The sequence below is a fragment of the Mus musculus genome, chromosome 11, assembly GCF_000001635.26.
Source record: "Mus musculus strain C57BL/6J chromosome 11, GRCm38.p6 C57BL/6J".
NCBI classification, from domain to species: Eukaryota; Metazoa; Chordata; class Mammalia; order Rodentia; family Muridae; genus Mus; species Mus musculus.
The window spans coordinates 84,841,311-84,857,313 of record NC_000077.6 but is presented as its reverse complement, the minus strand read 5'-3'; the positions used below and the strand labels follow the sequence as shown (position 1 = coordinate 84,857,313).

Genomic DNA, 16,003 nt, shown 5'->3' with positions numbered 1-16,003 from the left:
TTGGAGTTAATTATAGTAATCTTTTTTTTTGTTTTTGCTTTTTTTTTGTTTTTCAAGACAGGGTTTCTCTGTGTGGCCCTGGCTGTCCTGGAACTCACTTTGTAGACCAGGCTGGCCTCGAATTCAGAAATCCACCTGCCTCTGCCTCCCGAGTGCTGGGATTAAAGGTGTGAACCACCATGCCGGGCTCAATTACAGTAATCTTATACCCAGTTGATACTTAGATTCCCTTGCAGTGCTTAAAAATACCTTTTTGCATTTGTTTATTGAGGTAGAATCTGAACAAGACCCATATATTCCATACTATCTAAATACTCTGAAACCAATGAACATCTTACAGTTTATAGCAGTTCTCAAGCTACTTCATATACTTGTTACTGTGGTTTGGTTGTGGAGACAGGGTCTCATGTAGCCCTGGCTGGCCTTGAATTTTTTGTATAGTTTGTTTAGTGGAAGATTACCTTGAGCTCCTGATCCTGTCTATACCTCTCTAGTATTGAGATAGCAGGCATGGACTGACTACTGTATCTTTTTTAGTATTTGTCTTTCTCTATTGTTAGAGGATTCCTCTTGAAATGTTTATTTCAGTCATAATTTTCCCATTAGAAAATGAGCTGAGCAATATGACATGGTAAAAAGGTCTACTTTCTGGTTTTGTTCTCTTCTTTTGTGGTTCTTTATTGAAGACTAATAAAAAGCAGTAGATAGTCCAGCACCTTACATACCTGTTCTCACTGCTGGTTTCCTGTGAAGACCAGTTCTTCCTGTTTTGCTCCAACTGCTACTCTGGTTCTGCAGTGACTTGCTTTTTTGTTAGTTGTCTCTGAGGCTGTATCTTCATATCTTGTAGCAAAAATAAGTCTCCATAAATTTCATGTTCTCTTTAGAGTACAGCTTCTCTACATGGAAAGTTAATTGTTTTTTGAAGATTTTTTTTATTGAATGTAAAGTTAATATAAATGGAGTTAATTGATCTTAGGTAGTGTGACTTAAGGTAGCTTTAGCTATTCCCTAGTGTGTGTAGATGGTAGTCAGTGATTATAGTCTTGTCTAGTCAGGATACCTGAACAGGTGGAGTACTTTGAAAAGCTTCTATAATTGTTTGCTATTAAGTCTTCATTTTATGTTTCTTCCTGGTTCCCTAGCCTCAGGTTTTTAATCAAACGTTTTTCCAAGGAAAGTATACTCACTGGGTTCCAGCTTTATAAAGAACAGTGGTTGGATCACCTTTACTGACAGTGTTCTTTTAGCTGTGCAAGTAAATCTCAGGGTTTTTTTGTTTTTGTTTTTGTTTAGTCTGGAAGTTTGGTATCTGAAAGAAAGATCCAGGCCAGACTTGTAGGCCAGAAGTTAGTGATTAAGGATACTTTGAGAAAACAGAATGTAAAGCCGTGTAGGAAGAAAGTAGAGGAAGAGCAGAGAATGGTGGGAGGTTTCAGTTAATGAAGAGTATGGATAGCTGGGTAGGAGATGAGAAATGGTGTTTGCTGTTTGAGACTGGTCTGGCCCGAGTACTCAGTGTTCCTCAGTCACTGAGGACACTGATCAGACACTGGTTTTAACAGCAGTATTGATGATGAGAGCTGGCTGTTGAGTGGATAGAAAATGAATACAAGGTTATAGTGTGTTGAGCCTTAAGTGGAAAGTATAAGAGTAGAAGGAGGAGCCGGTGTGGTGGCGCACGCCTTTAATCCCAGCACTTGGGAGGCAAAGGCAGGCGGATTTCTGAGTTCGAGCCAGCCTGGTCTACAGAGTGAGTTCCAGGACAACCAAGGCTACTCAGAGAAACCCTGTCTCTTAAAAAAAAAAAAAAAAGTAGAAGGAGGAAGTGACTTTGAAATTCTTCAGAAAACATGTCTTAAAGGAGTCATCCAAGTCATAAGGCCTAGATTCTGATTTGAGTGCTAGGTTATTTAACCTAACTATCAAAAGAGGAATATGAGACGAGACAGAGGATTTAACATGTAAGATAGAGCAGCAGTTGACATTTCATTGTCAGTAGGTAGAACTCAACCTCATTTTGACCTTTTCCCCTTAGTGGGATTAAAGTGCTGAATTGTGTAATGACATGTTAAGGTGAGATTTGAGGAATACTTAGCTATGAAAAGACTTGGGTTTTACTACCTTAAGCAGGCATGACATGGAGTTTCTAGGATTGTAATTCGACCTGCAGATGATCGGGTAGGAGCCAGTTCAGAATTAGTGAAAAGTCTAGAAGCCTATCCTTGAATGGGATATAGACAGACAGACATTTCTGTAGGAAAGCACATCTGCCACACAGCAAAATGCAGGACCAATGTCACACTGGAACTCGTCTGGGAGGAGGGTCTGGGAAGTTCTCAGTTAGTTTAAAGAAATGATGTGTGTAGTGCTTGCTACTTACTTAGACTACTTAGAGTATGCATCTTAGTGTGCTATTTTATTATGTATAAACTTATGTACTTTATTATATTAATATGTGACTTTCATGGCTACTTGGAAATTAAAACTAGATAAGTTTGTTGCGAGAGCTAGCTGTAAATAAGAGTGACTTAATCATGATCACATTAAATAAAGAATTTTCAATTGGTTAAAGATTGATCCCTGTTTAATAGGTGAAAATACTAACTTTTTAAATGCCTTTTGGCTTTAGAACATTTGAAGTATATTTGCTTGTAAAATGCTTAATATATAAACAAGTTTCTATATTTATAACGGTAAATAATGTTAAATTGTATCAAGTAAACTTGATAGTCAAGTGTTTGATGTAAATGTGTGAAACACATTAAGTAATAATGTATTATGGTTAAATATATAATTCACTATTCAAAATTGCAGATTTATATACTAATATCTTAATATGTTAAAGAATTCATAATTTTAATATAGACCTTAGAGATTATTTCTTCAGGTTATCTCAGTGTCACTAAGCTTTGTACCATACTGTACTGCAGTGAAGGGAGCAGTAGCAGTGTCAGTTCAGAGAAGTTAAGTACAGATAAGAGAAGTAGTGAAGACCACAGGAAGGACAGCAAGTGTAGGATCATTTTCCATTATGGACCTTTCCAGGGAACAGCCAGGTAAAACCAAGCAATCCTTTATTCTGCCTTTTTAAACCTTTCGCCTCATGTATGCCTCCTTTTCACTAATATTTATTCTTTTTACAGAGGATGTTGGATGGATGTTTGGGAACTCATGTCCCAGGAATGCAGGGATGAAGTAGTTTTAATTGACTCTAGTTGTCTTTTAGAAACACTAGAAACATATCTTCGAAAGCACAGGTAAGTGCAAAGGTCATTATGATATAGTAGGCAAGGGATCTTAGATGCAGAGTGGCCTGTCACTGGCTTCTTTAGTGTAAAAGTATTCCAGTTGTCCTGTTAATATCTGCACCGAGGGGTCATGATAGGCAGTTTTTAATGAGGTGCTCTGAGTGTTAGTCTTCTTGTTTCTTTCTTCCTTTTAAAGTTTATTATAATTATTTGCTTGGTTTTCTTTCTCCTCTCCTCTCCTCTCCTCTCCTCTCCTCTCCTCTCCTCTCCTCTCCTCTCCTCTCCTCTCCTCTCTTCCCTTTCTTTCCTTTCTTTCCTTTCTTTTTGAGACAGGATCTATGAGCCCTGGCTGTCATGGAATTTTTTTTATGTAGATCATGCCTGCCTCTGTCTCTTAGAGTGCTGGGATTAAAGGCATGTACCACCACAGCCAGTGATTTTATTTTTAAATTTTGTGTAGTGTGTGTGTGTGTGTGTGTGTGTGTGTGTGTGTGTGTGTCTTGTAACCCAGCTTATGTAGCTTGTAACCAGAGATGTTGGGACCCCTAGAGCTGGAGTTACAGGTGGTTGTGAGCTGCCTGACATGGATGCTGGGAATCAAACTCCTATCTTTTGCAGGAGTAGTTTGTACTTACTCTCAACCATGGAAACAATTGCTCTTGGTTTTGCCTTTTTTTTTTTTTAATTTACTATTCCAAGTTTGTTCTTTCATGAGACAAAGGTTAACTGAATCTATTGAAATATAATTAATCAAGCCAGGTGTGGTGGCATACGCCTTTAATCCCAGAACTCAGGAGGCAGAGGCAGGTGGATTTCTGAGTTCAGGGCCAGCCTGGTCTAGAGTGAGTTCCAGGACAGCCAGGGCTATACAGAGAAACCCTGTCTTGAAAAACCAAAAAAATAAAATAAAATAAAAACAAACCCAAAAAACAAACAAACAATATATATATATATATAAAATCACTTTAGAAAAGTATAGTATTCCTGGTTTTTGTTTGTTTTTTTGTTTTTTTTTTTTTGTAATAGAATCATGCTTGCTAAAGTTTCAAAATTAAATTAGCAGGCTTTTGGCCTGGAGTTATGGCTCATTTGGTAAAGTATTTGCCTAACATGCATGAGACTGGGTTTGATCCTCAGCCCCAGCATAAATTAGGCATGATTAAACTAGATTGTAATCCCAGTAGGTAGAGGCAAGATGATGAGTTCAAGGCAGCCTAGGATACAAGAGACCATGCTTCAACACCCTCCCCCCTCACAAAGCTTTTTATTTCCTAATTTGAAATATTCTGCAATTATTTGTCAGAATCTTGGTTTTTCAAGACACAGGGTTTCTCTGTATAGCCCTGGCTGTCCTGGAACTCACTCTGTAGACCAGTCTGTCCTGGAACTCAGAAATCCACCTGCCTCTGCCTCCACCTCCCGAGTGCTGGGATTAAAGGGGTGTGCCACCTCACCCGGCTTTATCAGAATGTTTAAATAGAGTTAGAATATATTTGTTTCTTGTAACCTTGTATTTTTCTTTGTAGAATACTATTACAAAGGAATTCTTTTAAGTGCGCTCAGCATTTGGAATCCCTTAGGAAGGAGAGAAACTGACCAAGGAACCATCTAACTTTTTTTATTGGTGTTCTTGTTGGGATGGGTCTGTTATTACAGATTTGTTACATTTGGCTTTGGGTTCACTTTAAAAAACAAGAGTTATAGCCTAGTGGCTATGCTTTTAATTTCAGCTCTTGGGAGACAGGGGCAGGCAGATCTCTTGAGTTTGAGGCCAGCCAGTTCCAGGAGAAGTAAGGCTACACAGAGAAACCCTGTCTTGTAAAACAAAAAATAAACAAAAAGAATTATAAACATATGTGTTAACGAAATCCATGTTTTTAAAATGGTTGTGAACTAATGAACTGCATACTCAGTTTTTTTTTTTTTTACTTATAAACTTCCTCATTTTTGTCTTTTTGATTTTCAAAAAGTAGACAATATGATGACAAATACTGATGATTTGGATTTGAGAGAAGAGACTAGATGATATAAAATGTTTATCCTTCTAGGGGTTATATAATAAACTAATGTTTTAAATTTTCCTATATTTTGGCTTTATTTTAAATAAGGTAATATAGAATATTTTATAAATATCCTAAGAATGAGAAGAAAATTTGAATAGTCATTTATATGTAGAAAAGAGATTGAGATTGCATAGAATTTGTTTTACCCATTAAAACTTTATGACATTTCTTTTTCTGTTTTGTTTGTATATACTAATATTTGTGCATGGATGCATATGCCACAGCTCCAGTGTGGTGGTAAGAGAACAACGGACTCACTTCTTTCCTTTCACCTTTACATGAATTCTGGGTTTGAACTCAGGTTACTAGACCTGCCAGTCAAGCACCTTTTCCACTGAGCCATCTCACATTATATTACTTTATTTTATATGTATGTATGTATGTAGATTTGAATGTATGTTTGTGCACCATGTGTGTGCATGTGCTTACAGAAGCCAGAGGAGGGTGTTGGGTTCCCTGGATGTGGGTGGTGAAAAACGAATCTGTATCCTGTAAGAGCAAAAAGTGTGAACTTCTGAGCCATGCCTCAGTTTTTAAGACAAAATATAGTTGGTTGTTGTTGGTTTGGTTTGGTTAGGTTTTTTTGAAACAGGGTTTCTCTGTGTGGCCCTGAGTTGTCCAGGAACTTATTCTGTAGATCAGACTGGCCTTAAACTCAGAGATCTACCTGCCTCTGCCTCCAAAGTACTGACATTAAAAAGGTATACCACTTTACCCAGCTAAAAATGATTACAATATTAGTGCAGGGTTTACTATGAGATTAGATTAAGTTGTGAGGATGGACAACACAGTACTGTTTTCTTAGGCCTATATTTGACAGTATAGTCATGTCAGAATGTTTGCAGAGCATTATCTCTGGGCTTTTGAGTTTTCCTCTTAGTTTTTAAACTGTAATCGGTTTCACTTGCTTTCTACATATTCACTTATTTATTTTATGTATATATGAGTACATTGTAGCTGTCTTCAGACACACTAGAAGATGGCATCAAATCCCATTACAAATGGCTGTGAGCAACCATGTGATTGCTGGGAATTGAACTCAGGATCTCTGGAAGAGCAGTCAGTGCTCTTAATCACTGAGCCATCTCTCCAGCCCTCACTTGCTTTCTAAATGGCCTTATTATATAACATCTCCCTTCCTCCTTTCCTATCTTTTTCTCCTGTTTCTCTTGAGTAAAGGTATTAGTCACCAAGTCTGACCATCCACCCTTTATAGTGGAAGGAGAGCCATGACTCTTAAAAGTTTTGCTATTAACTTTCACACAGGTTGACATGAAATTCCAAGGCTCAAGTGTTCCTCTTATTTCAGTCTCTCAAGCAGTGACAGCTGTAATCACATACCACCATATACCCAGCTGTCTTCCTTTTTAAAAGTGTGTGTGTGTGTGTGTGTGTGTGTGTGTGTGTGTGTGTATCAAGTACATTTCCTTTATTCATCCATCAATGAACATCTAGATTATTTCCATATCTTGGCTATCATCAGTATTGCCATGGTGAATGTGGGCCTGCAAAATGTACATAATTGTTGCAGGAATTATTTTTAAAAAGAGAACCAGCACCTTCCCGCACTTGTGCTAGCAACTCTCAAGTCTCAGCGGTCTGGCCGGCAATTGCTGACCTGTTCTTATCTCGTGGAGACTCTTTGGCCTGGAGCTCCCAAAACGTCTCCACCCAGCTTGCTTAGTTTCCACTGGTGAGTCGCTACTACTCGAAACTACTTCAAAATCCCCGAATTTGCGGTGTGCATCTGGTAAACCTACCCTTTGCCACCATACCTTTCTTTCTTGAACCCAGTTGAACCACCGCATGAGCATGAAGGTAAATGCCACACAGACTTAATTCAGAAACAATGGTAACTCAATCACTAGGTGTAACAACTAAACCTAATCTTGTAAGCCATATTAAAATCTGATTCCTGGATCCACCATGATACTGGGAAACTCTAGCAGCTACATCCTACCCATATGCTGTACCCTTTCCAAAAGGGCCTAACTCTCCCCTGCTTCCTTTTTTCCTCCATCCAACCTGGAAGTCCCACCTACTTGCCCAATGATTGGTTCCTTTATTCATTAGGGAATTAGTTCACAAGAAGCCATCTGAGTATGTGACTCATTCCTCATTCCAAACAGCATCTCCAGGGAGAGCAGAATTAACATAAAAGTATAAGTAGCACAGAGCCATCTACAACACTTCTCCCTTTCTGTTCTAATAAAGAACAAAGCCTTTCTCTCAATACAGAGCACAACTATTACCATCTTGTAATTTATAAGGTATAGATAAACCTAACCCCCAGTCCGTCAGTTTTGTCATTAAGATAGAACATTGTTATCTATCCTAAATAAAAAGACTTACCATTCTACACCTGACTCATGTCCTGGCTTTAGATTATAAGTCATTTGAACATCCTCTCAAATCTATATCATTCTCAGTGTAAACAGCATGGGTTGGCTATGAGACTACCAGTCTTCAACCCTATCACAAATCTAAGAAAAACTAATATTACCTGAAAATATGAGAAGCATAAAATACAGCTTCAAAAACTTAGCCAATTTATAGAGACCACTGATCACCTGGACAGTCCCTTATACTTCAAAACGTTGGAGCATCAGTCTTCGGCCTTCTGTCACAGGATCACCTGACCTTTGTAATGCAGAATTTTGAAGGGCTGATTACCCTGTATTGGCAGAGATTATCAATCCACTACTCTCCATAGTTGATACTGTATTTCTGGACAGTATTTTGTCTGTAGATGAAATGAGGCAAATTTTGCCTAGTGGGTGTCTCGCCACAACTGGAGCAACTCCATTGATGCTCAATTTCTTCTTTGAATCCAAGAAAGGGTATGCTGTCAAGAGCAGACTTGTCTCAACAAACGAATAAACATTAAGAATCACATTCTGTGGTTTGCTGATGTTTGTGAAAACCAGCTGTCTATGTAAAGTAATCTGACTGTTCTCTGCTAACTACTCTCAGCTATTGCTAATTAAAATATCTGAGAACACCTAACAATAAACTCAGAGCTATGATTAACTCACGGGCTTCATCATCTCAGATCAGTTTATAAAAACAGTTGTGGAAGGATTGGGTCCAAGCCCTGTACTTTTAAATTTTCTGTATCAATAGAAGAAATTTATACCAATGAAAATCTTGATTTTGCAGCAATATCAATTCTATACCAAAATAAGAAGTTATGACTTCAACTTAGTAACAATTAAAAAGATTTCTACCAAATCAGATTATGGCTGTGCAGTCAATCCTAGCTGCTACTCCCAATTTCAATTTTGACCATTTCTACATTTCCCTAGAAAGACAACTCCTAATAACCACCTCTAGCCCCAAAGCCCAGGGAAGTGGGTTGATAACTCTTCATAAATTCTTCGAGCTGAATATGGGTGTTGAGATATTTTAAAGGAGGAGGGTCGAGGTGGGAAAATGGAATTGGTTGGCCTTAAGGCCACACCAATGATTGGTTTAGTCTCTGATGTCTGTGTTGTGACTGGATCCGGCTGAAAGTCCAAGACATCCAGAGTTCAAGCGGAGACTCACCAAGGCTGTATATTCTGTACTATACAAATCTCAAAATCAAAATTTTAGTATCAAGATAACCTTTTATTTGATTCTCTGGAATCTAGTTCTTTAGGGGGTCTCTATCAACTCTGTTCCATTTTACTCTGGAAGGTGTATAGACACTAATCACCTTTTATTAAAACATAAAGACAAAACCTTTTCCCCAGATCAGCATATCCCTGAGCCAGTAACCAGACAAACCTTTATTTTGACCTTTCCCAGAGGTCAAATATTCAGACCTGTTTTAAAAGTTAAAATAATCCAAAACATGTGAAGTAAACTAAAATACTGTATGTGCCTATTATTAGGCCTTCTCTATTTTGCCGTGCAGGATAATAACCCAGAATTCCCATGGAGCCCACGTTAGATAGAATCTGAGTATCCTATAAGGTGTATTAGAGGGAATATATCTTTATACCATCTTTAAAGCAATTCAAACGTTCACTAATATCTGCCTATCAGAAACACGTAATTTTTACTTGTTAAGCTCTGTCTAGAACAGCCACCTTGTGATACCATCGATCTGCTTGGCGCTCTGCCTAAAGCCACAGACATTTATTAATGCCTGTTCACTGCCCTCTCTATTTGAAGTCAGTGACTAATTTTCCCTATCCTAGTTCCAAACTGCAGGCAAAATTCCCCGTGTGATTCAGACAAAATCTGTATATAAATCTATCCTAAAAGCAAATAATCCCAATTCTATAAATTCACAGTGCAATCAATCTTTGCCCCAAGAAGTAGGCAACTTCCATTCTGCAGCTCTCTAACTCAAAGCAACCTGAATACCCCACAGCAGGGGACCTCAGAGCCTGCTTTCACTGCTTCAGTTCCCATGCTTGAATCCAGGTTACTCTCATCTCAACGCCACCTAGCTACTCACTTAAAAAATAAAAATAAAATAAAAAAATAAAACTCAGGCTAATCTTAAATTTTTAATGGATTCTTGCCTCATGTTGGGCACCATCTTTTGCGGGAATTAAAAGACAACCAGCACATTCCGGCGCAACTCTCAGGCCCCAGCCCGATGTCTCCACCCAGCTTGCTTAGTTTCCATTGGCGAGCCATTACCACGCCAAACCCGTGCTTCAAAACCCCCCATGGCCTTTGTGGTGTACATCTGGCAAACCCACGCTTTGCCACCATACCTTTCTCTCTTGAACCCAGTTGAACCGCTGCGTGAAGGTAAATGCCATAGAGACTTAATTCAGAAACAATGATAACTCAGTCACTGGGTGCAACAACTAAACCTAATCTTGTAAGCCATATTAAAATCTGATTCCTGGATCCGCCATGATATTGGGAAACACTAGCAGCTACATCTTACCCTTAATGCCGTCCCTATTCCAAAAGGGCCTAACTCCTGTTTCCTTTCTTCCTCCATCCAACCTGGAAGGCCTGCTTTGCCCAGTGATTGACTCCTTTATTCATTAGGGAATTGGTTCACAAGAAGCCACCTGAGATGTGACTCATTCCTCATTCCAGACAGCCTCTCATTCCAGATAACCTCTCCTGGGAGAGCAGAATTAACATAAAAATACATGCAACCCAGAGCCATCCATAACATAATTCTTTGAAGTGGGATTCCATAGCTGGGCGTGGTGGTGCACGCCTTTAATCCCAGCACTCAGGAGGCAGAGGCAGGCGGATTTCTGAGTTTGAGGCCAGCCTGGTCTGCAGAGTGAGTTCCAGGACAGCCAGGGCGAAACCCTGTCTCGAAAAAACAAAAGTCAACAACAAAAAAAGTGGGATTCCTCAATCATATGGTAGTTTTTTATTTTTTTAATGACATTTTATTTATTTGTATCAGTGTAGTGTGGATGTACACATACTAAAGAGTGCATACAGAGATCATTGGATAACTTACATTGGTTACATTAGTTGGTTCCCTTCTATCATGTAAGTCCCCAAAGTTAAACTCGGGACTCCAGTCTTGGCAGCAAGTGCCATTTACCCACCAAGACATCTCACTTGCCTCTAGTTTTTATTTTGTGGAACCTTCATATTTTCATGGTGTTCTGTCTTACCTATCTTATCTAATCTGTCAATCTTCCTGGAACTCATTCTGTAGACCAGGCTGGCCTCGAAATCAGAAATCCACCTGCCTCTACCTCCCAATGCTGGAATTGAAGGCCTTAACTTTTTTTTTTGAGCTTCCTTCCTTCCTTCCTTCCTTCCTTCCTTCCTTCCTTCCTTCCTTCCTTCCTCTCTCTTTTTCTTTCTTTCTCTTTCTCTTCCTTTCTCCCTTTCTGTCTTTCTCTTTCGTCCTTCCTTTCGTTCTTTTCTCTCTTTCTTTCTCCCTCTTTCTTTCTGTCTGTCTTTCTTTCTCTCTTTCTTTCTTCCTTTCCCTCCTCCTTTCTCTTTCATTTTCTTACTTTCTTCCTTTTTCTTTTTCGTTCTTCCTTTTTCTTTCTTTCTTCTCTTCTTTCTTCTCTTTCCTTCTTTCTTTCTCTCTTTTTCTTCTTCCTTTCTCTCTTTCCCTCTTTTTCTTTCTTTTTCTTTCTTTCCCTTTCTTTTTCTTTCTCTTTTTCTCTCTTTCGCTCTCTCTTCTTTCTTTCTTCCTCTTTAATTCTCTCTTTTTCTTTCTCTTTCTTTCTCTCCCTTTCTCTCTCTTTCCTTCTTTCTTTCTCCCTTTCTTTCTCTCTTTTTCTTTCTTTCTTCCTTTCTCTCTTTCTCTTTCTTTCTTTCTCTCTCTTTTTCTCTCTCCTCTCTTTCTTTCTCTTTTTCTTTCTCTCTTTCTTTTTTTCTTTCTCTTTCTCTTTTTCTTTCTCTCTTCTTTCTTTCTCATTCTTTCTCTTTTTCTCTCTTCTCTTCTCTTCTCTTCTCTTCTCTTCTCTTCTCTTCTCTTCTCTTCTCTTCTCTTCTCTTCTCTTCTCTTCTCTTCTCTTCTCTTCTCTTCTCTTCTCTTCCACGGGCTCTCACTGTGTAGCCCTGGCTGCCCTGGAACTCTCTCCATAGAGTAGGCTGGCTTTGAAATCACAGAGATCCACCTGCCTCTGCCTCCTGAGTGTTGAGATGAAAGGTGTGCACTACCACTCACTCATGTGTTGACATGTGATTCTATGACAGCATGCATCAGTAATTTCTCTGCATTCCTTTGACCACTGGTTTTTCATCTAGGTATTTGTTTCACTTTTTGTCTAGTAATGGTAACTGTTTTAGTAGGAATGAGGACAGTTGTGGGTTTGACTTTGCATTGGTGATGCTGAGGGTCTTCTCACTTGTTTATTGGTCATGTTTATATCATATCTGGAGGAATGTAAGCCAGAGGCCACGTGAGCTTCCACAGACCTGCCCATTTTTTTAAATTGCGTTTTTTTTGGCCTAGGCATGGTAGTGCATACCAGAATCTGAGAAATCTTTGTTCTGCATGTTTGAGCTCATCTTGCTCTTGCTCCCTAAATAGAGTTTCAGGTTAGCCAGGGCTACATAGGTGGGGTGTGGATACTCTTGTTTTGTTTTGTAGATAGGGTCTGACTGTGTAGATCTGCTGTGCTGGAACTCACTATCTGCCTGCCTCTGCCTCCCATGTGCTGGAATTAAAGGTTTGTGCCACTTTGCCTGGCTAAAGGGGCGTTTTGTTTGTTTGTTTGTTTGTTTGTTCTGTTTTGTTTTTTGAGAATTAAAAAAAAAAAACAAAGTATAACCTGCTTGGCCTAGAAATTGAGTTGTATACCAGGCTGACCTTGATCTTGGAACAGTCCTTCTGCCTCTGACTACTCTGAGTGCTAGGATTATAGGCATGCACCATTAGGCCTGATTTAAGAAAAACGTGTTTGTCTGTCTGTATATCTCTGTATAAATATGTGTGTACATTATTAACATAACATTTCTATGTAGGCTGGGCTGGCTTGAGCCTTGGCCTTGACTTCCTCTGTGTTGGGATTACAGGTGTAAGACACCACGCCTAGTTTATAGAGATCCTTTATATCTGGGTAGTAATCGCTACCCAGATACTTTCCAAGATTTCTGTGGTTTCCTATTCAGTAGTAACTCCTTTTCTTTTTCTTTTTTCTCTCCATCTACCTTTTCTGTCTGTCTCTCTCTGTTTCTTTTTTTCTTTTTGGTTGTTTTTTGATACAGGTTTCTCTTTATGTTCTTGGCTGTCTCGGAACTTACCCTCTAAACCAGGCTGGCCTCAAACTCAGATATCAGAGATCCTCCTGCCTCTGCTTTTCCAATGCTGGGAATAAAGACTTGTGCTGCCACATCTGGCTTCTTCTTTTTCCCTTGCTCTTTATTGTAGTAGTGTGTGTGCATTATGTGTATATACGAGTCTCATGGAGATTACCTTGGAATTAGAGGCAGAGACAGTTGTGAGCTAGTGTGTGTGTGTATGTGTTTTGGGAACTGAACCCAGTCTTCTATGGGTGCAACAAGTACTCTGAGCTGCTGACCCATCGCTCCAGCTCTAGCTTAGAAATTTTTAAGTTTATTGAAGTTCCTGTTATATATTTGCTTGTGTTGTGTTATGATGCCATATCCAGGAAATTGTTTTTTTAGTTCAGGGATATTTTAGTTAGGGATATTTTCCTCCTATATTCTAAGAGATTTGTAGTTTTAAATTTTAATATGTGTATCTTCAATCCATTTTGAGCTAATTGTTGTGTTTCCATATGTACATTTTTCAAAGCATTAGTGATTTAATATAACTTGTCAGCCAATCTTACTGCCTTCTAATCTTGTAGGCTTAGAAAGCCTCTAACATGTGCTTCCTTAAAAAAATATAATTATCTTCTGATGGGCCAGAAAGACCTGGATATAGTAAAAATAACACATGATAGTTGCAAAGATAAAGTAGTAAGAAGTATAAGACAGAAATAATAGGAGATTGGTTGGTGTCACTTATAGTCACTGGTATTTCTACCTTCTGGGGATGCAGAGGCAGGGAGGTTATACAAGTCCAAGAATTCAAGCCTTTTCTACTCCTACTGTGTGTGCATGCTGTGTGCATGTGTGTACAGTTACACATTCTCATAAGGATACTTGTAGAGGCTAGTTTCCTCTATCAATTCTCATTCATATTCCCTCCCACCCCCACCCCCACCCCCACCTCTCCTTCTCTCTAAGCAAGGTTACTCCCTGAACCTGGAGCTTGATATTTTGTTAGACTGACTAGTGGTTAAGCCCCTGAGATTCACCTTTCTTGGCCTTCAACTCGGGGTTACATGTACATGCTGCCAAACGCATCTTTTTTATGTGGGTACTAGGTCTCAGGTCCTCATGGCTACACAGTAAGCTCTTTACACTGATTCATTTCCTAGGTCTCCCTTGCTCTTTTTTAAAAGATTTATTTTGTTTTTAGTTGTATTTATATGTGTAGGTTTGTGCACATGAACGCAAGTACCAATGAGGCCAGGAGAGAACATTGGATCTCCTATAGCTAGAGTTACAGGCATTTTAAAGCTATCCAGTGTAGGTGCTGGGTCTGAATTCAGGTCCTCTTGAAAGATAAGGAAGCACTGAACCCTAGAGCCATCTCTCCACTCCCCACAGTGTTACTCTTTGTAGTGATGGCTGGCCTAGAACTCACTCTATAGACCAGGCTGGCCTGGAACTCACCACCTCTGGATCTGCCTGCCTCTGCCTCCTGAGTGATGGGATTAAAGGCATTCAGCCACCACCACCTGGCAAGCCATCTTTTATGTTGTTAAACTGTTTCTTCCTTTTTCTATGTTATAACTTAAACCAGGGTAGAAAACATTGAATTAAAAGGATCTATAAAGGATAATGAAAGTCAGCTATAATAGATGGGTTCAATTTAATCCAGAACTAGTGAAAAGATAGAATTAACTGAGGTCAGAGAGGACATTCGAAGAGAACTGTGTTGCCCAGGAACACCAAGTGTAAGCAGTAGACTAGGTGTCTCTAGTGTCTTTTACATTTAGTTCTAGCCCTCAGGCAAGAAGAATAGGTCTTGGTCATGAATCATCTTCATAAACATGGCTGAGGCCATAGATGTGTGCCTATGAGTGCAGCTGACCAGTGTTCCTTGAGAAATGAATTTAAGTGAGGGAGAGTCGCGTTTGGGTTTTTTTTTTGTTTGTTTTTGGGTTTTGTTTTTTTGTTTGTTTCTTTGTGTGTGTGTGTGTGTGTGTGTGTGTGTGTGTGTGTGTGTGTGTGTGTGTGTGTGTTCCATCATAGCAGCTTGCCTCTGACAGCCAGTTCGTAATATTATAAGCCTAGTGTTTTTATCTATCCAGGGTCTTTCTTGTTTTGGGATTCAAAAATAAAGAAGCTGGACTGGTGAGATGGCTCAGCGGGTAAGAGCACTGACTGCTCTTCTGAAGGTCATGAGTTCAAATCCCAGTACATGGTGGCTCACAACCACCCATAATGAGATCTGACGCCCTCTTCTGGTGTGTCTGAAGACAGCTACAGTGTACTTAGATATAATAAATAAATAAACAAACAAACAAACAAATAAATAAATAAATCTAAACAGTTAAAAAAAAATAAAGAAAGAAAGAAGCTAGGTTCTGTTGGTCTTTGTGGTATATACTTAGGTGTGAACACTCCAGGAGTCTTGAGGCAGAAGAATCATATGTGTTTTATGAAACAAGAATACGTCAATGTTTAAAGTTTAAAATCTTTAAACTTAATTAAGCCCATGTTCTAGTTTAAAATTATTTCCAGTCGACAAAGCTGCATTCATGTGATCTTTAAATTTGTATTTACTGTGGATATTTTTAGTTTTATTTTTATAACTCTGGCTGGCCTTGAACTCTCAGAAATCCATCTGCCTCTGCTTCTGTAGTCATACCACATCCTTAATTTTGAAGGTTTCTGTTTGTTTGTTGTTTTAAAACAGGTTTTGCACTGATTGCAAAAATAAAGTCCTCCGAGCATACAATATCCTCATTGGTGAACTTGACTGCAGCAAAGAGAAGGGCTACTGTGCTGCCCTGTATGAAGGATTGCGGTGCTGTCCACATGAGCGACACATACATGTTTGCTGTGAAACAGACTTCATTGCACATCTCTTGGGTCGTGCTGAGCCAGAGTTCGCAGGAGGGTATGAGTATGTAGTTTGCTAGAATGGGCTATCTAGCGCTTTGCTTCATTTTATTACTCAAAGTTTATTTCTATCACCTATGCCTTACTACATAAGTGTACAAATTAAGG

At 39.1% G+C, this 16,003-nt stretch overlaps 1 protein-coding gene across 18 annotated transcripts in view; it reads left to right on the top strand.

The window, feature by feature from the left end:
- Ggnbp2 (gametogenetin binding protein 2) overlaps positions 1-16,003 on the top strand; it is a 38,477-nt gene that overhangs the window by 13,524 nt on the left and 8,950 nt on the right. For 6 of the 18 annotated variants that reach the window (XM_017314473.2, XM_030245853.1, NM_153144.3 and 3 more), the window contains 2 exons: positions 3,147-3,260; positions 15,690-15,899. In XM_017314473.2, the coding sequence (XP_017169962.1) occupies positions 3,147-3,260; positions 15,690-15,899 (324 nt within the window). Of the gene's footprint in view, positions 1-2,933; positions 3,060-3,146; positions 3,261-15,689; positions 15,900-16,003 lie in introns of all 18 variants that reach the window. The other 12 variants (XM_030245854.1, XM_030245851.1, NM_001364115.1 and 9 more) reach the window with 3 other exon arrangements.